This window comes from Meleagris gallopavo, chromosome 8 (genome assembly GCF_905368555.1).
Source record: "Meleagris gallopavo chromosome 8, MGAL_WU_HG_1.1, whole genome shotgun sequence".
NCBI classification, from domain to species: Eukaryota; Metazoa; Chordata; class Aves; order Galliformes; family Phasianidae; genus Meleagris; species Meleagris gallopavo.
The window spans coordinates 28159289-28179257 of NC_139411.1; the positions used below are offsets into that span (position 1 = coordinate 28159289).

Here is a 19969-nt window from a genome sequence, read left to right on the forward strand (position 1 = left end):
TTGTATGTATGCTTCATTTAGCCATTTCTTCTAAAAGACCGGTTGGCATTTTTGCTTGCTGAATCCTATTTTGAACCTAGCACCCCCTAGAACTATTTAAACCCTGTCATATATCTATACACTAGATAGGAGATAAGAGTCATGAGTCAGTGGAAAGGATTATAAAAAAAGGGAGTTTCCCCTTCCTGTACACCCTTTGCTTAGGAGGTGCCATAGTAATCCAATAAAGGATTTTGCATTAAAGTGCTAAAATGTGAGTTACTCATTGGCATCTACATACAGGAACAAGGATTTCTAGGAAGGTCTGATCAGAAATGTTAGTATAATAGTGTGACAGTGCTGTTCTCTGTGAAAAGATGTTGTAAATCTAAAAACTAAAAACTAAACTGATTGCAATTAATATAATGATGATGTTTAATTATTATGATCCATGGCAATTGGATGTGGTGACAACTTGTCCAAGGAACTGTTCTTTCTTGGAGAGCATTCCTGTTATTTTCTCAAAGAGTCAGGTAATGCATCCATTAGCAAAAACTATGTATGAGATAACTATAAGATGAACAAACAACAGAAGACAGAGCATGCAATTACATTTTTAACCCCTTTTCATATATATCTCTTTAATTTTTCTCAAGTGACAGCTTATACTTTGAAAACATACATGCTAGCTGATCTCTCAACATATTTTTTGTGTGCTGATGTAATCATTTGTCAAATACAAATTTGAAAAGTTTGCTTAAGACTGAAATATTTAAGGCAGGGAACAGGTCTAAATGGGATGGTTTTGCTTTCAGAAGTTTGGAACAGGATCCTAAATACTGGGACTCAGGCATCATGCAGATGGCTGTAGCAAAGTCACCTGAAGCCCAATTCCGCGTTGCATGGAGATGGGGCACCTAGCTGATGGTAGAAACCCCACTCCTGATGCTGAAAGGCTGCATCCCACCTCCCTGCACTTTTTAGCTTTAAATTACTGACAAACGACAGTAACACCCTATTGGAAACTTTGCATTAAACAGGCGGAGTCTCGCAGCAACTGGTCTAAACTGGTTCCTGACATCTTAGCATTCCTGACACAACGATAGTTCTGTTGGCACCAGGCAGTGCAGCCACAGATGCTACACAGCGGTGGGAGGGTGAGTGTCCTCTCGGAAGGTGGGCCCAGAGCCGTCCTGCTTCCCAATGGCTGCTCCAAAGGGCTCCTACAATTGCTGCAATCAGCCACGGTGGACTCTAAGAACTCACCTGAGCCTTGCCAAGGTAAATGGGATACACTGGAGCCAAGAGTATCTGAGGGACTCAAATCACGGTGGGCATGGGGTATTTTGTGAGTGGTGGAGCAGAGGAGGTGGAAGGAGAACACGCATGAATCTGCACTGAGTCCTACAGGGACGAACTCTTGGCTCCTAACAGCAAATTACCAACTCCAGGGGACTGTGGTGGGAGGAGATGCAGGACTTATTGTAGGATCAGAGCCTGATATTAGAGTTTTCAAAGGATGAGCTGTTAACATCCACAGCATAGTAAGCATGCACTTCTTACTTTTCTTCTTTTGTCCATGTTGTATTCTGCACACCTTGTTAATATGCAGAGTGTAGAAAACAAGTTATAAAGTCAAACTCTACATGTGTTACCTCACTGACTAATGGTACCTCAGTAATTCCTCATCTTTCCTTTAAAGATAAGTTACTATGAGTAAGATTACACATAAAATACATGCCCTACTTTACCTGAAAGTACATGGCTGGTTCCCTGCACTCTGATGGTTACGTATCAGCTAGTGATTAAGTGATCAAATACTGATAAGTGTACAAGGATGATAGTCTTGAAAACTCATTTTGATCTTTGCTATTGGCATGATTTGGAAATGCAGACATTGTGCCTGTTCTTTTAAAACACAATCACTGAGTAGCACTTCTGTGAGTAATTTTTCTATTAAAGCCTAGAAGAAACTTTTCTCTATTAAAAATATTGTAGCAAATCCCTTACAAAATTCATTCACTTGCACACGAGTTGCAGATCTATAGGTCAAAAAGCTTCTGTTTATCAAGGTCAGGAGGAGAATCTTTAAGAGATGCTTCCTATAACTCAATAGTTCATTGGCAAACGAGGAATCTCAAAGGCATTTTCTTGAAACATTGCTATCTAAGGAAATGTTTATTCGTTTGGTTCTAGCTCATTAAATGCCATAGTTCTTCTATGGTCCTATCACTTCTATTACTGGATCAAGGAAACTCCTAGGTGAATTCTGGATTTATTTTTAATTAAGCTTGAATTGTGTTGTTCCGGTTTTTTTGCTTTAGGTGCTTGCAGTATGGATCACTACTCTTTCTCTTCTTGATGCAGCCAAAGGTAAGACACATAGCTGATAAAGTCCATAAACAGCAAAAACTCCTGTGCACAGCTTACACCGGAATAACTACATTTTAGAAAAAGAACATGTTTTGGAATGGATATCATAGATTTCTTCATTAGCAGTAATGAATTCTGTCATGCCTGTGATGCATTTAACCTATCATTCTAATTTTTTAAAGAGTTCTGCAGCAAACAGAAAGGGAACTAGAAAGGTATTTTTATATAATAATGGATTCTAAAATTCTTCCAGAAGTGTTCCCTACCCGTGCCAACCACCCAGGAGCATTTACGGCAACTACAACACTTTGCCAACCAAGGCACATACACTGCACAGCACTATGCAGAGAACAAGAAAATAGTCCTGGTCTCAAACATCTCCTTACAATAATAAAGGATAATTCCATTGGGATGGATGCACAGGGACAAAAAGGAGAAACAGTGAAATACAATCCAGAAGTTCCCTAGCATCAGAGGAAAGGACTTCAGTAGACATTCTGTCATTTTCTTAAATTACAGCTCTACAATCAAGTTTCCTCCTCTGAAAGTATTTCCAATATATAGTGCCCTACCCTGCATTTTGTACCAAGTTACAAATAGTTACGGTCTGATGCATTCTGGTTCTGTCACCTATGCACAGTGACAATAGCTTTGTCTTTGGCTTCATTGTCTTTATAATAACCATAAAAATGACTTGCAAATCCACAACTGTTGTGCTATCATGGTGTTTAAGAATGGCATTTAATGGCAACACCCATATGTCATATTTACATTGTTATTTTATTAAAGCCATCACAGAAATTGGGAAACTCTTGCCATACAGGAAGACATGACACTTCCCTGGGCTGTGCTGTGCTCTAGGCTTGCACTTAGATTCACAGAATTGTAGAATAGACTGATAGAATCATCAAGGTTGAAAAGGACCTTTAAGATCATCATGTCCAACCTTCCACCTACCACCAATATTGCCCACTATATCACATCCCTCATTGCCACACCTGTTGCAGTGCATTATCACTCTATCAGAGAACAAGTTTTCCTAATATCCAACCTGAACCTCCTCTGGCAAGACGTGAGGTCATTTCCTCTCATCCTATTGACATCATCACTTCCACTGAATCCTTACGATGATAAAATTTAAGAGAGGCGGTTTGTGTAAGTGGTAGAGCAACTAGTAATGTGTGTTTTAATGTTTTGAGCTTCTTTAAAAAAAAAATCTCTGTCTTTAATTCTTGCACAGAAGAAACAATTTACATAAAATCTGGAGCATTAGCACAAAATGAAGGACTACTCTGAGCTGGCAGCAGAGACTGGTTCATTCTCAGGACACAGAAAGAATCCAGAACTTTTTTGTCTTTTTTTTCTGGTGGCTGTTTTAAAATATATTAGACAAATTAATCATGCTTTCTCCTGAGCTAACCGAGCTGAATTCTAGGCTGTTCATGATGCACAGGAACACAACAGAGCCCATAATGAAAATGAACACATGTGCCATGCTGATCTGAACCAGCCATTTGCCATTTCCCTGCTAGTAACACTGCCCTGTCTTGTCAATGGTCAAAGCTGGCCTGTTGCATTCCTAGAGCATTGACGCTATTCTTTATGTTCCCCAGGAAGGGAGGTGTGCTATGACAGGCTTGGGTGCTTTACTGACAATCCCCCTTGGTCTGGGATCCCAGGCAGAGAGCTGGCAGGTGTGCCCAGCTCTCCAGCAGCTGTGAACACTAATTTCCACCTTTACACTAGGAACAACATCAGGAACTACCAAGTAAGAAACTCTTTCTTCTCTCCTACACCTTTACTCGTAGGTCTCCCAGGAGAGGCCCTGATCCATATTCTACAATATGTACATGGCTCAAATTCAGTTACAGTTTAATCATTATAAATTTAGAGGCAGGCAAGGCAGTATAAAAGGAAAGCTTAGTTTTGGTTCCCATGTCTCAGCTGAAAAATATATTTCAGGCCCACACATATCCTTTTAACAATATGTGGTTGGTCTCAGAGACTCTGCTCATGTGAAGGTCAACACTGAGCCCTAAAAGCAGGTAGGGAAGATAATGGAAGATTGGAATAGAAAGTAACAGTGTTCATTAGAGATGGAAAGGAATGGATGAAAAATAAATGATGGATAAAAAACTAAAGGAAAATTAGAAAGGAGAAGAGCAAACTAAAGAAAAAAAATGGAGAATGATTATCACTGCAAATTTGACTTGGACAAAGCGTAAGGATAAATGAAATAATATAATATTAAAAAAAAAATGAAAAGGGGCTGTTTTGCTCTTTTGCTCTGGTTGTCTTGAAGAAAACTTTACAGTTACTTTGTTTTCTTGTTTTGTTTTTTTTTTTTTTTTCGTAAATGGCAGTCACAGGTAATAGAGGCGTTAATAACTCTTTCAGTCACCTCAGAACAAGCCCAACAGCTCCAACTAAAGAGAGCCTGTGAAGTTTTAACTTGAATCAATCTTTTGCTGAAGGTCTGTGTCTGCTAACTTGATCACGACAATCTTTTTAAACTTACTAAACTATAACAAAAAATACCTATGTGCCAAGTTTCAAAACAACACGTTATTCAGTATTTTGTTGCTAACAAAAATAATGCCTTCCCTCCTGATAAAGCCCCAAACACTCACAGCCTCTGATGTATGCCTGATGGCCTTCCTCATGTTGTCTGGGTTATTGTTAAGATATGAATAAGATGAGAGATGAAAGTCCTATGTAAGAAAAACAGGAAGGAAGATAAACGTGTACAGAGTCAAAGTCAGCCTTGCAGAAGATTTCTACTTCTGTGACCAATTTTGATGAAATCTTACGTTTACACAACACACTGTGCCAATATACCTCAAAGCATTGAGAAAAGGATGTCAGTATCATTAGTTCAATTAACTAGGAGTTAATGTTGTTGAAGCCATTAACTGACATTCCCAAGCAAAGCAGTTTAGGATCAGGAACAAGACCCATCTGTTCAGATTTGAAAACTAAGCCTGAACTACTGGGTTACTTTGCCCTGTATCAGTGTGCACTGGTACAGAACATTCACGCCGTTGATGTTTTGTTTGTTTGTTCTGACACAGAAAATTTCTGCTTCAAATCCCTCAACTATCAAAACTTCAAACTTTCGAGCATACAGGAAAACTCGCTTCATTATACATGGCCACCTTCCTGGAGCAGACCTGCCCTGGATAGCAAGCATGTGCAAAGTACGGTGCCATCATACTTGTACTTGAAAGTGCAAAGATCCATACACACTCCCAATTAACTGCCTTATGATTCCCATCTAAAACTTATTTCTCTGTTTTCTGGTTAATTCTGGGAATACATGAAGGGAAACCTTAGCAACAAGTTCAGCTTCACAAGACTGACCTCCTGATCCTACCTATGAGCATAGTGCACTTTAGCCTCTTGCTAAATGCCCTTTTGCTGCATTCACCCCTGTGGTGAAAACTGTAATTGATTGTTTTTCAATTCCTTGACAATAATAACGGGGAAAAAGTCACTTTCTCACCTCAGCAAAAGTTCAAACAAAGCATTTCAGATTGAGTGAGGCATTTGATCTACCAAAACCAAAATGCTCTGTTCAGCAGATTGATTTGGTTTTATTTAGGCGTACTTCAAAAATGAAATTGCTTCAGAATGAGCCATCAGAAAGTTCCCTTGCCTGAAGAGTCTAAATAGAATAGTTTGTTTGAGATGAATTTGGAGGCAGAACAGTTCAAGAATGTGAACTCAAATTTGTGAATCCCGTTAGATGATCCAAATGTATACATTTTCAAGACTACAGCTTGGACAATAAAAAATAAATCATTCTTTCCTCTTTTTCTAACTGAGGCACTAAGATAAGCTGATCCCCTATAACTAATGACAGCAGTTGACATGGAAAACAAATGAAACTGCTGTGTGTCAAACCTGCAGCATTCAAATCTACCTCCATTCTGCCTCCTTGTGTTGATTCTGTAGCAGTTATGGGAAAAAGGTGTGTATTTACCAGTTACACAAACACAGCAGGTGTATATGGCATCATTTTGCAGTACAACTTTCTGAATAAAAGCAAGATTTGAGTTTCTAGGACATCATTAGAAAAACACACTGCTAAATAGAATCCCCTAAGAGCAGTATAATTTTCTTTTCTTTCAGTTAATCACCAGCCAAGTCCTGAGGATAAACCTATACTCAGCTGTGCCTACCCTCAATAGGAGTTCGAATTGATGATCTTTATGGATCCTTCTGAACTCAGGATAGTCTATGATTCAATTTATCCTCACTGCTCACCAGTAGGGTTCAGCCCCACTGACAAGAGCCATCACTGCTCTCTGCCCTGTAGGCTGGAGCCTACTGATGCTTCACAGGCTTCTGTAAAACCAGTACTAGAAAGGGAGCAGGAGAGCAAGGCAAGAGCTGAAAGAGCCTCATGACAAGAGCGGTATGCCAGTTCTGCTAGAGTGAGATGCAAAAATCAGAACTCACAGAACTAAAGGGAGATCCCCACATATAGTAAAACTAATTATGATTTGTGTGTAACCTGGAAGTGTCGTACTTCACGATTGTTTCCTTCTGTTTCTATCCCTGACAGTTCATGCTTCATGTTGAAGATGTGAACTGCATTCTGACTGACTGGAGAGGTGGTTCCAGTGGTTTGTACACAGATGCAGTCAACAATGTCCGCATTGTGGGGGCTGAGCTGGTCTATTTTGTGAACTTGCTTGAGGTACAAGTGGAACATGAATGCCAGTGGATCGGTGTCATCTTTAGATTTGATGCAACACAGTCAGAAAGTGCAGAACTCAGTACTACAGCTGAGAATGTTATAAAAGGTCTCTAATCCTGCACAAACTGAAATGCTCCTCAGGATCAGGGTGGTGGAGACCCGGATAGCACAAAGGCTATATTCACTATATAAAGGCTATATTTCACTATATTCACCCAGAGGGCATGGCATAAAAAAAGTGCTGAAAACCATAGAACACTGTAGTCACTGAACAGACAGGTTCAGGATGAGGGGTATAGGCTGGATATGAAGAGTCAGAGGAGTCATTCACCTTTTGGATAGGCATAATATTACTTATGGGAGCTATGTTCAGGACAAGGGGAAATGGCTTTAAACTAAAAGAAGGGAGATTTAGGTTAGGTGTTAGGAAGACATTCTTTACTCAGAGGGTGATGAGGCACTGGCAGTGCTGCCCAGAAAAGCTGTGGATGCCCCATCCCTGGAGGCATTCAAGGCCAGTTTGGGTGAGGCCCTGGGCAGCTGATACCATGGGGGGCAACCCTGCCTATGGCAGTGGGTTGAAACTAGATTGGTTATAAGGTCAACTCAAATCATTCTGTGATTCACCAAATTCCCTTTCCCTAATTTCTATCTAAACTGCCCAATCCTAGTGGAGGTTACTGTCTCCAGAGAGGTAGGAATGAATTAGGAACAACTTCTCTTCCACACCTTGGTAAAAATCCACCTTCCACAGTAGTAACTTCCCACCTATAGAACTCTCCTTCATCACCTGCCCTTCCCAGTGCATACAGATCTCAGTGGCATTCTTGTCATGAGGGCATGCTGCAATGCCTTTGGCTTGTATCTCCCATTTACTACCCTTGTTTTCTTTCTTTTCCTTTCATCTTCACAGAAATACTATGGATACTCTCCTGCCAACATTCATTTCATTGGCCATAGTCTTGGAGCACATGCTGCAGGGGAGGCAGGGAGACGAAAACCTGGCATTGGAAGAATAACAGGTACTGAAGCTATTTCAACTGTAGAAGATTTATATTTTAATTCTACTTAAAAAAGAACCAAAGAGTCACTGCTACCTAACAAATATGTTACAGACACTGTGCTGCTTTCCTGTAACTGTACAGCCAGCACGACATCACTCAAAGGAAGCCATTGTATATCCTATCCCATGCCACTCATTTCATGTCACCAGTCACAGCCCTGAGAAAGGCTGAACTGCAACAGGAAGGTAAATCTCTCCCTACTGGAGCTAAATACATGTTACTTTGCACAGGTGCCTAGAGCACACTGCATGTAGTCTTTAGCAATACCAAAGAGCAGGAAGAAGATACTTCACAACACGTGAAATAACAGACTTGTATAACATTAGCAATTCTTTATCATGTTTGGATCCAAAAGTCCACTCCAACATAATATTTCAGTAGGTAAGATTGAAAATCTGAAATGAAACTTTAAACCCCCTGCATTCACTATGTGTCACTATGTATGTCTATGTATTCACTGTATGTCACTATGTCATTATTGCAAAGAACAGTAGCTTTTTGACCAAATAAAAGTTCTCAGACAAATATGCAAGCTTGGAGTAACATATCAAAATTTAACATCTTTCAGTGATATGCAAAAAAACAAACAAACAACAACAAAAAAAAAAACCAAGAGAACAAAACAAACCTACAGCCACCACATCTCCTCTTGTGACATTAGTCCCTTATAGTAAGCCAACCATCCATCCAATTTTTTACTGCACTGCAATGCCTCTAGACACCATTCTATTAAAACCTGGCTTGTTATTTTTCTGCTGTCTCACATACACATCAATACAAAATAGACTTTTACCTGAGGAGTTAAGGTAGAAATGCAATGACACATTTAGTAAATAACTCAAGTTATTATTTACTTTACATCTCCTTTCATTTAGGTTTGGATCCAGCTGGACCTCTTTTCCAGTACACTCCCCCAATGGTTAGGCTGGATCCTTCAGATGCAAAATTTGTTGATATAATTCACACTCACGCTGGTCATCTCTTCTTTGACTTTGGTAAGTTTTTACATAAAGGCCAATGCATACTCAGAGGCAGACTACAGCATATCATAAGGTGAGCAGTCTCCACTGATTCTGGATGTCCCACCCCTGGGGGTGCTCGAGGCCATGCTGAACGGGGCCCTGGGCAGCTGATCTGATGGGAGGCTACCAGTCCCTTCCAGCCTAGGCCATTCCATGATTGTATGATTTTACATATTTCAGCTCCTGGGATTCTTCAGACTTGTGGCCACCTGGATTTTTACCCAAATGGCGGGAAGAAAATGCCAGGATGCAAGCAGCTTCGTGTACCTCCAGGAGTTCGGAACATCAATGACCTTATGAGAAGTATGTATGTTGTAAAGAAGTAATGCCTCATTACAGCTGCAGCTTGAAAGGCTGAGCTAAGGCAAAGCCTTTTGAATGCATCTATTACTTAAATATCTTAGATTCGGATAATCCAAAAATGACTGTTTTCATCCCAGTATTACTGCCATCAGACATACTCATCATTAGCAGCTTTAGTGTCTCCAAAGGGAACAGCACAAGCTTGAAAACATAGAAGATGATCAGATGACTATTGAACTGATAGCTGATGCTCTCCAAAGAAAGCTGGGCAGTTAGTAAGAGTTATTCTGAGATAAAGCAAAATAGATGCCCCAAATCCTGTCTTCTAACCCTAGAAATAAGAATACATGTTATTCATAGCTACATGTTTTGAAATCTCAACCACTAGTAGGTAGCTGGGTCTCAAAAATGCTTGGTATCAACTGGTTTGAAAAGTTAGGAACCAAGACAGAAAGTTGCTATGCACAACATTATTTGGAGCCAAAACTCTTTTCAAAAGTGACAACACAAAAACATCTCAATTTTCAGCAAAAATTACGTATTTCACTAGCCTTCCTTCCATGTTGAGTGGTAAAAATCAATCCCAGCTCTACTGAACACAAGCAGATGGAGTGGGTTGTTCATGCAGCTCCTAAAAATAGAGACAGTGTTAACTCCTGCCTCTCATATTAACCTTGCTTTGTACATATCTCTTCTGTTTGATAATATTTACATGTATGCAGTGCTTTTATGTAAAAAAGTGCTTTAGAAATGCTATTTAGTAAGTTCTTTCTACAGCTTTTGATGCGAAGGAGAGAGGTATTGTGTTTTCTTTGTATAGATGTTAAGTGAACTTGGCACTAGCACAAAGTAAGCTTACCATAAGGGCTGAGATTTTTAAATTTAAAGCACAGACTCTTTTGAATTAGTTTGAAAGAAGGAACTATAAAGAAAACATATTCTGGAAACTCAGGAAACCTTGATGATCCAGGTTGTTTTTGAGAAACACAGATGAAAATACATTTTTGTTTGTTTTTTCTTTCTCTCTGTGTAAAGAACAAAGGGTTGACCAGTTGATACCTGGTCAACATCAACCAGTATGTCCTTAAGGTGCATAAATATTGATGAGCAACTATAGGTGAAATTTTAATTTCACTAGAAGCTGTGCCTCCTTGCAATTACTTTAGTGCCTCCACGACGTCACCCTATAATTGAGCAAAGTCCCCCCACGCTGCAGCAGAGAGGAGCCTATTTTTATAGCTTAACATTGGTATATTGTGCTTCTATAAAGGAGAGGCTTCAGAGCTAATGAAGACAGTACTTATAACAAGGAATACAAATTGCACTTTCTTCTGCTCTGCATTAACAGCTCACAAATTTCTCTCAGAGGGCAAAATGCACTTATTTCAAATAATTCAGACAAAATCGAGGACACACTGCCAAGCATCTTGCTTTTCTGAGCATTTCACAGAATCACCAATGTCAAATGACCGCAGATTTTTCAGAGCTTAAAAACACTGAAAGCCACTGAAGTTAAAATAATTACTATAATTATCTTTAATTCTAGAAGTGAGTGGAAACTGTGGTTTTACAAATTACCACGTTGTGATAATGGTAAGCAAATGAAAACTACTTCATAGTAACTACTGTATGTTTTGCAAATGCTGCAACTATGAATTATTCCAGTCTTCGAAATATGAAAGGGAAATTCTGCTAAATTTTCCTCTGTTCTCATGCAAAGTTCAGGCAGTCAAGTGTGTGCATTGCAGGACTGGGGGCTGCGAAAGGGCCGTCAGGTGCGCCTCCACCTCCATGGGCTTTCACATGGCACACACATGGACAGCACCTTGCTTTTCTCCACCAGAAATACAGATGTAGACACAAGAGTGCTTTGTGCCGTAGAGACCCACATATGCTGTTCTGGCCTGGATTTTATGGTAGATACGTACCTTTAATCTTTTCTACATGGGGTTTTTCCCAGCATATAGATCTCTTGGATGTGGACATAAAAGAAGCCTCCAGTATTATGCTGAAAGTATTATCACTCCAAATGGATTTGTTGGCTACCAGTGTGAAACGTACCGAGCTTTTATATCGGTGAGTATCAGGTATGTGTTTACGAAGGAGGTAAGGTTACAGCCCTGCTCTTCTTTCCCTAGTGATTTCTGAGACAGCTTCTGGACTCCAGATGATATAATCAAGGCTGGCTTTGCAGACCTACTGACTGCCCTCATCCTCACAGCCAAAAAATGGGCAAAATATAAAAGCAGCAAACCCCAAAACAGATCCAGAAGAAAATGAAGACAGTAAATGTCCACACTCTAAGCAGTTACAAAAAAAAAAAAGATGAAGATATAAGAAGGCTAGCAAGGATTGGATTCAGCTGTGTAGGTTTACAATGAGGGGCGTGGGCTTGCTGAAGGCAGCCCGCTTAAACCAGTGCTACACAAACCTGCTGAAACCCATCGTAAAGAGGACAGGTACTGGATTTTGTCAATGTCTAAACATCAGTAAACAACAGTAAACACCCACAGCATTTAGAGCAGAGGAGACACATATTTATACAGCACAGCAGTGTCACACACAAAACAGCTCTAAATGATGCATAATGGAATTAGTTAGCACCAGATGTCCCCACATAGCAGCAACCCCAAAGCCAGTTCCTCCAGTCCTATTGTTCAGACATATAGAATGGATATGGTATGGGACATCTCTCTGGTCATTCCTGGCTGTGCTTCCCTCAGCTCCCTGTGCACCCTCAGTCCCTTGCTGGCAGAGCAGCACGAGAAGCTGAAACATCCATGGCTCTGTATAAGCACTGCTCAGCAGCAACACCAACGTCAGTGCTATCAACATTATTCTCATCCTAAATCCAAAACACAGAACCATACCAGCTACTAAGAAGAAAATTAACTCTATCCCAGATGAAACCAGGACATGCTGAGAAGTTGCCATTGCTTGTAGAAATTTTGCCACATAACTGAAAGTCTGATGTAACTCAGGACTTGAATACAAACCAGAACCCTGTGCAATTTAGCGAAGAGAAGGAAATGATTTTGCCAGCTGAAGAATAGACAGCAAATGATGTTCATTTAGCCTTTTATTCATCTAATGCCCAAATAGCCAAGGATCCACACATTCAACTTCTTAAAGAACTTCTAAGTTCTTTTTAAGTTCTTTAAGTTCTTTAAGATCTTTTTTTTAGCTGAAATTGAATACGTGCTTACCCTCATCTCAATGTTCAATCCACATAGCCTGATTGATTTTACAGAAAAAAAAAAAAAAGCAGACACAGCAAATAAAATGCAGCCCCAATCTTCAGTGTTCATATGCTTAAATATCATTGCCATTTGAATGAGACACTCAGCTGGAACTTCCTTGCCAGTGTGATACCCAGCCCACAACAATTATAAGGCCATCTCAGTGGACCCTGTGGTAGATAAAAATGTTCCCCGTGTCACAGATCAGGCAGTAAGGTATTGCATACCGTAAGGCCTTTATTCATGATCTCTGCAGAAACATAATTAGGCCAGATTTGCAACTCATTTCTTTCAGGGTTTTTTTTTGTTGTTGTTGTTGTTTTGTGTTGTTTTTTTTTTTCATGATGAAGCAAGCAGGCTGACCACCACCTCAACTCCTTTTTCCACTACTCTGATACATACTGAAAATATATTAAGAACTCAGAAACAAGCACCTTTTCAAACAAACTGGAGAAAAAAAAGGCTGAAATACTCTATTTTATTGTACTTTAAGCTTTGGAATTAAAATGGATAACATCTTGTAACACACACTTATTTTTCTCCAGGGAGCCTGCTTCCCATGCCAGAAGGGAGGATGCCCACTGATGGGTCATTATGCTGATGTGTTTTCTCACAAAACTGAAAAAGAACAGCAAAAGGTTTATTTAAACACAGGACCCCACCCTCCATTTGCTCGTAAGTGCTGGAGTTTGGGTGATGAATTAGGAGTGGCAATGAAGTCTACAGTAATAAACAGGCTTCTACAGAAATCCAATGGAGAAAGAGATGCTCAGAACAATATCTGGAGTTTTATATATGTTAGGAATATGGAATAACAGCTCTGTTTGGATAAGGGTGAGATGATTATGAAATTGATGTTGACCTGTGGTTTAGAAACCCTGTTAACTGAATAGGGGATTCAAAAGGTCTGTAAAGCTGGAGGTGGGAGGAATGTTATGCTGAAAGCGCAAAATTTCAAAGCAAAAAACTTGTGTTGTTGTCACTGACAAAATCTTATAAACAAGATAATTTCAGGGTATTTTTGCAAAGCTCATCAAGTCATTATGACAAGGGGTAATAAGAAAGTGTAATTTTAATTGTGATTAATTCCAAAGAACTGGGAAATAAGGAAATTTGCAAATAAGATGTAAACCATCCTGGATGATGACCTCCAAGAGTGATACATGAGGACATCATTCACTAGGCACCAGAATACAAAAGCAAAACTAAGTACAAAAAAAATCTTACGTCTCATCTTGAGAAAAGCAAAAAGAGGAAAAATGAATATGAGTGCAGAGAAAGTAGGCATTCCTTAAATCTGAATGAATACACTAATGTCAATATCTACACTGTTGGGTTTATAGAAAGCACGGCCCTAAGTGGGTGAAGAGATTCTCCTTTAGTACTGCACACTAAAGCTGGTACAAGAACTCGCCAAATGTGTTTACTTGAAATCAGTGTGCATGGACGTTACAGGATCTTCTAACTGAAGTTAAGATGATTTAAGAAAATATATAATTCTTCCTATTTCAGAGCTAAAGCACTATCTGTGAGACTCCCACCCAAATTCTGGAAATTACAAATTCCTTGAGGCCGCACAGAGTGTAGCCCAAAGCAAATTAAATACTTAGCATGGCCAAGAGGCCAGTAAAGGTTAGAACTGTAGTTTACACCACTGTCAAGGAAATTAATATCACCAGAATCACACAGAACTGACATTTGCCTTAATAAAGACAGAGGTATTTGTCAAGCACATCTGTGCAAACCTCTCCTCTCCCTGAAAAACACTGAAACATATGAGGGAAAGAAGTCTCTTCACAACCACCATCTATTTCCTTTTGTTTTCAAAGGCTGGAGAAAAGAGATATGTGTCAGACTATCTGCAACAGAAACCATGAAGGGAAATATAGATGTAGCCTTGACTGGAACTAATGGGATCAGGAGAAAATACACAATTGACAAGTAGGTGCAACATGATTAGGGGAAAACTTGTTATTACATAGAGTTTATAATATATCTTTTTAGGTCTCATCTTGTTCTTTGTGATCTGTGACCTAACTGGTAATGAAAGCAGCTGATCAGCGGTCAAAGGTCCCTGTGCTGCAGACTGTGGTCAAAATGTGCTCGCTGTTCTCTCTCTGTTTTCTCTTCTTTCTAGACAAAGGTTAGCACAGCAAGGAGGGTGAGAGCAAAGTTCTGTGGCCCAAGGGGAGGCTACTGCTGGTCTCAGACACATCTTCACAAATCAAAAATGGCAAAGCTGAACTATGTATAACCATGTGATCATTGCACATTAGCAGTCAGAAAGGCACAGGAATTTAAACAGCTGACTCGTTTGCATGCTTCATTTTTGTGCTTTTCTTTTGGCAGGGGAACTTTCAAGCCAGGCAACACATACTTGAACTATATCGATACAGACATTTCTGGGAACATTTCAAAAGTTGAGTTTCGCTGGAATAAGCATCTAGGTCATGTACACCAAGGCTGCATGGGAGCAGAAGAAGTCATAATAATATCTGGGGGAGATGGAAATGTGTGAGTATATAGCCTAATTGTGTTTTGTTCTGTGGCTCTGGGAAAAAAAAAAAAATAGAAAAAATCCTATTGTGCTGACAACCATTTCCTCACGTTTTTCCCCTGTTGCCAGGTCTGCATTCTGTGGCCATGGATCTGTGCAGCCGAGCACATGGCAGACCCTGATGCTTTGCTAGGGGTGGGGGAGAAACACCACAGCTCTGGCTATGGAAAACCATGTTACTTCAGCCAGGCTATTGATGAAGCTCCTCCAGCACAGATGGAAAATTTACACTGTCCAATAAAAAACCTCTATTTCAAAATCAGTGTTGTCTGCTTGTATCCAAACAGGGGAGCAACACCGCCCTTCCTCCCTGAAGAACAGCATTTTAGCAACACATCCAAAAGACTGCTTAGGAGCTGAGACTGCGTCCCAAGTTGCACAGTATACCCTGAGAAACTCAAACATCACAGATTGCCACCTGTCAAGTAGGACAGCTGAATGCACATTCAAAAAAAAAACATTTGATGGTTGCCATTTTAGTTACCTGCTCTACTGAGCTCTGCTGAATACTGGATGAGCTGGAGCTCTTTCTTTGTACCTGGAATAGTTTATGTACTACTAATAATGTACTATTGAGGATATTAAATTTTCTGGCAGCCTTCAAAGTAACAGTTTTCTTTTTACTAATGAAGCTGAATTTTCCAGCTGTACTTTGCCCTTCAGAAGGGCAAAGCCTTTTAAGACTTCCCATGGTTTTAGGGAAATTATATTAGAAAAATATTTAGGATCGTAGTTATTCTCCCTGTGTAGGGAACATACTATATCCTTTTCTGAGATACAAAACTTCCCCATGTTGGAATTCTGATGATGCTGAAGTTAAGCCCGAGCTGCAGTGTTTGCATTACTATAACACTGCCCTCCCAAATTTGCGAACATTTTGATTATATTATTTAACAAAATCAGACTACCAAGACTATATTTTGTTTCAATATAAGCTTCCCACAAAATTCCTTTTGGATTTTGTTACCCACTGTGATTTAAAAAATACAGCTAATTGTTAAATTCGTAATAGGTTTGTCATTTGGGCACAGAAATCCTATGTGAGAATCATGTTGGGCAACACTGCTCTGTCCCATCCCACCAACTGGCTATTCCAGAATAGTTCCACTGAGGTTCACCAGAAGGTGTTGATGAGATGAGTTACACAAGGCTAAACATGAGTGATAAACAGGTGCTTTAAATTAAGCAGCAATAATTTTGAGATAACAGAATCCAGTCATCTCTCCTGAGACTCGCCAGAGGAGATTGCTTAGGAGGTTTGTGGCAAAGTTCACAAATATCTGCCCACCTTCTCAGGTTCCCTGCCTCGGTACACTCACCATCTCCACCAGGATCCAGAATGATCCATGCAGCCACCTCATTCCCCTCCTCCTGTTAGGCAAACTACCCAGGCAAAATCCCCTTCTGCTCTGTGTGGGGACTCTCCTCCTTTGCACTTCCCTGGAGAAGTACAAAACAAACCTGCAGGTACTTGTACTTCCCAGGTACATAGCTGGGAAATAGCTATTGTCAGTAATTACACCATCTTGGACATCTGTCATAAATCAGGCATGGCTCTCTGCCCAAGTTTCACAAACAAAGCAGATGGAGGGAGGAGGAAAGGAATATTTATTTTCCCTTTCTTACACTCAGGACCGTAAGCAAAAGAAATGTAAATATTTTTCCTGAGGTCACAAAAAGTGTGTGCAGCAGGGCCAGGAGCCGTGCAGGATCATCTTGTTTAATGAGGACCATGGGTTCTTACAAGAAGGAGATAACATCCTCTTGAATTCAAGGGTTTGTGAAACACAAGCCTTTCCCCTTCTGCCTCTATAGTCGGCTGTGCCTTCGTAGCAGTTCTAAACATGAATTAGATGTTGTTATGAATAATAAAACAGATTCTTCCTTTTAAAAAATACAACCTTTCATTTTGTTTAATTTTAGCTATTGATTTCAGCAGCTTTCTGATGAAACATAGCAACTCATATGGGCTGATTAGGCCACTTAAAAATAGGCATTTTCTCACCCAATCAGCAGAGCTAAAAATAAAACACAATACTTTCCTCTCCTTGTCTTGTGCCACTTTGTATTCATATTATAAACTCTATCTCGAGTTAATTTTCACTCTTTGGTATAGTAAACAGCAGCACTGCACATTTTTCCTAACACATCTATAAGCAGAGAAGAAAGGCTTATTTTTATGAGGTAAAGGTGGAAAACAGCTGTGTGTTACTGGTTTAGTTTAGCATCTAGTTTTCCTTCTCTCAATTTCTTTTTGTAATTAAAAATGCAAATTGTTGCTTTGTACAGAAAATTTTGATAGTTACTTTGTATTGTTGGAGCTGGCCAGCATAATGCAAGGGCTTGATATGTCACAAAACACTTTGCCTTTAAAAACAACTGGGAGAGGTAATCGTTTCATATCTTCATACTAAGTAAGCCAACTTCTTATTACAAATTAAATTGCATCCTTAAAATGTCAAGTGAGATGTGCAGTTTGAAATGTTTGACTGTCAATCTGAAAGGTGGACTTTTTTAATCAAATGTACTTTGTTTGTTTAGGGCTTTTAAGGACATATGATGATAACCATTCAGTCTTTTAAATATTCTGTAAAACTGTGAGTGATTCAGAATTACAACAGAAATTTCATTTAATTCTGTTTAAGTATTTGTTCACTACAAAACCTATGCCAAAGGTGAACTACTTACAAAGCCACTGTAAAGTACTCAGTCTTGGTCCATCTTTTGTCACAGGAATAACACCAAAGAAACAAAATCCAAAAAACCTCTTAGATCTTTTACAGAAGAAAGGAACAGCAATGTATGCAGTCCACAGTACTTACTCTCAGTTCTGCTTATAGCATGTCCATTTGCCTTACAATTAACATGAGGAAAAAAATAATTCTAGAAGAAACTACACTTTTCAAAAAGTGATGAAAACAAGAGCAGTTTGTATCAGAGTTCTCCATTAAGAGGAATACAATAAAATCAGAGTCATTTAGGCTGGTAAAGACCTTTAAGATCTAGTCCAAACACATCTAATGCTACAAAGTCACCATTAACCCATGCCCCTAAGCACCACGTGTGGATACACATCTCTTACATGTCTCTAGGGATGAGGACTCTACCAACTCCCTGGGCAGTCCATTCCAGTGGCTAACCACACTTCCTGTGAAGAAATTCTTCATGATAACCAATCTAAACCTTCCCTGATGCAAATTGAGCTTGCCTTGTGTCCTCTATTTCAAGCATAGCATAATTCCTCTTTCCAAAAAGTTGAGTTTATCCAAAAGTCCCCCATAAATACATATGTCACTACAAAAGTATATATGTATCCTGAAAAATAATACATCCTATATATTTCCATGGAAGAAACAAAGAACACAATCACACTATTTGACAGAGAAAATTCTCAGCTACAAAACACTATTTTTCAGAACAGCTACCACCATTAGCTATGCATTTTCACCAGCGATGAACAAGAAGCTTCATGATGCACTTGTTAAAATCTGCATTGCTGTTCAAAATGTGACTTGTCTTTCACATCACTGTCACCACTGCTGAAAAGCACCACACACCGCTCACTGTGCTCACATCCACTGTTTGGTCTCTATAAACTTTCAGCAAACACTGAGAATATCAACGGGTGCCATTTTTCTATGCACTTCCATGGCAGATGCCATTGTGTCAGACTGTCCCTCTGCTGACATGTGTCACACAACAAAATGCAATAGGATATTCGTGGGAAGGTTCAATCTCTACTGACAACACCAACATCTGCCTCTGATATTGTGGGCCAACATCGTAAATAGGAGGTATTACTTTTGGAGCAGCCCTTGTATTTGTGAGTCCAGATGAATATTAAATAATAATAAAATTCAGTTTACAATAAAAAATTAATGAATAATAAAAATTTGTTAACGAGAACTATTAGGTGGAGACCTCAATGTTTAAATTATGCTGTCATCTCTCTTCCTGCTTCTGATCCTATTTTTTACTTCTCTGACTATTCAGATTTTTTTCATGATAGCTTGATATTCTAGAATATTTTCATAAAACCCTTGATATTGAACACAAATTTGCAGGAAATTAATTAAACCCTACTGCATAATTTTGTTCAAAAGGTCTTTTCTCTTCGTTAGAGATGAAGCTTGACACGGCTCTTACACAGTGACTTCATATTGCCTTTAAGACCATCTTCCTTCTGATTCCTTCATAGCCCTGCCACCTGCCATCATCTTTCCATTTAGAAACTCCATGGGAAATTTCTTCTTTTTTTTTTTTTTTTTCCTCTGAATAGTCCACAAGATCTGTATTTCACTTGTTTTCACATTATTTTTATATGTTTTTGTTGCTCTCTTTAGGCTTGTTTCTTCCCCAAGGAAATACCATTAAATACAGTCCAACATAGTTGTGCTTTGATAGGTTTTTCTGATTTCTCTCTAATAATACTGCTATATTAATAACACTATCTCTTGATAGTATTCAAGTTAGACTACATTTTTTATTTTTAACATATCAGAAATGATAACATATCAGAATGATTTCACTGGCTCAGTACTTGGGAACTTGCATCCTGAAGGGACTTGTTGGTAGTTCTTAGATCTATTTGTTCCCTTCCTCAGGTAATGTCTACACTCCTAGTTGTGTTATATCAGTTACTAACCCACACGTAATATAAGTGCTCTTGCATTCTGGTACATCTGTCTTCTCAGATAGCATTCCTGAAGGTCCATCACCTCATCCTCTTT

The 19969-nt window shown here is 39.3% G+C and overlaps 1 protein-coding gene across 1 annotated transcript; it reads left to right on the forward strand.

Moving 5' to 3' along the window:
- The first annotated feature begins 1182 nt into the window (after window positions 1-1182).
- Window positions 1183-15372, forward strand: LOC100549117 (pancreatic triacylglycerol lipase-like). The gene is made up of 13 exons (XM_010714773.3): window positions 1183-1260; window positions 2304-2352; window positions 3966-4120; window positions 5424-5549; window positions 6920-7054; window positions 7968-8076; window positions 8994-9113; window positions 9321-9443; window positions 11404-11519; window positions 13228-13357; window positions 14512-14623; window positions 15032-15196; window positions 15309-15372. The coding sequence occupies exons 1-13, from the start codon at window positions 1183-1185 to the stop codon at window positions 15370-15372; spliced, it is 1482 nt and encodes a 493-aa protein (XP_010713075.1).
- Window positions 15373-19969: the final 4597 nt, after the last annotated feature.

Bases quoted from the DNA above. Each gene is read 5' to 3' on its own strand.
- LOC100549117 (XM_010714773.3), top strand. From the start codon at position 1,183: ATGGCTGCTCCAAAGGGCTCCTACAATTGCTGCAATCAGCCACGGTGG. The intron at 14,624-15,031 runs GTAGGTGCAACA...TTCTTTTGGCAG, and splicing joins AGAAAATACACAATTGACAA to GGGAACTTTCAAGCCAGGCA. The intron at 15,197-15,308 runs GTGAGTATATAG...CCCTGTTGCCAG, and splicing joins TCTGGGGGAGATGGAAATGT to GTCTGCATTCTGTGGCCATG.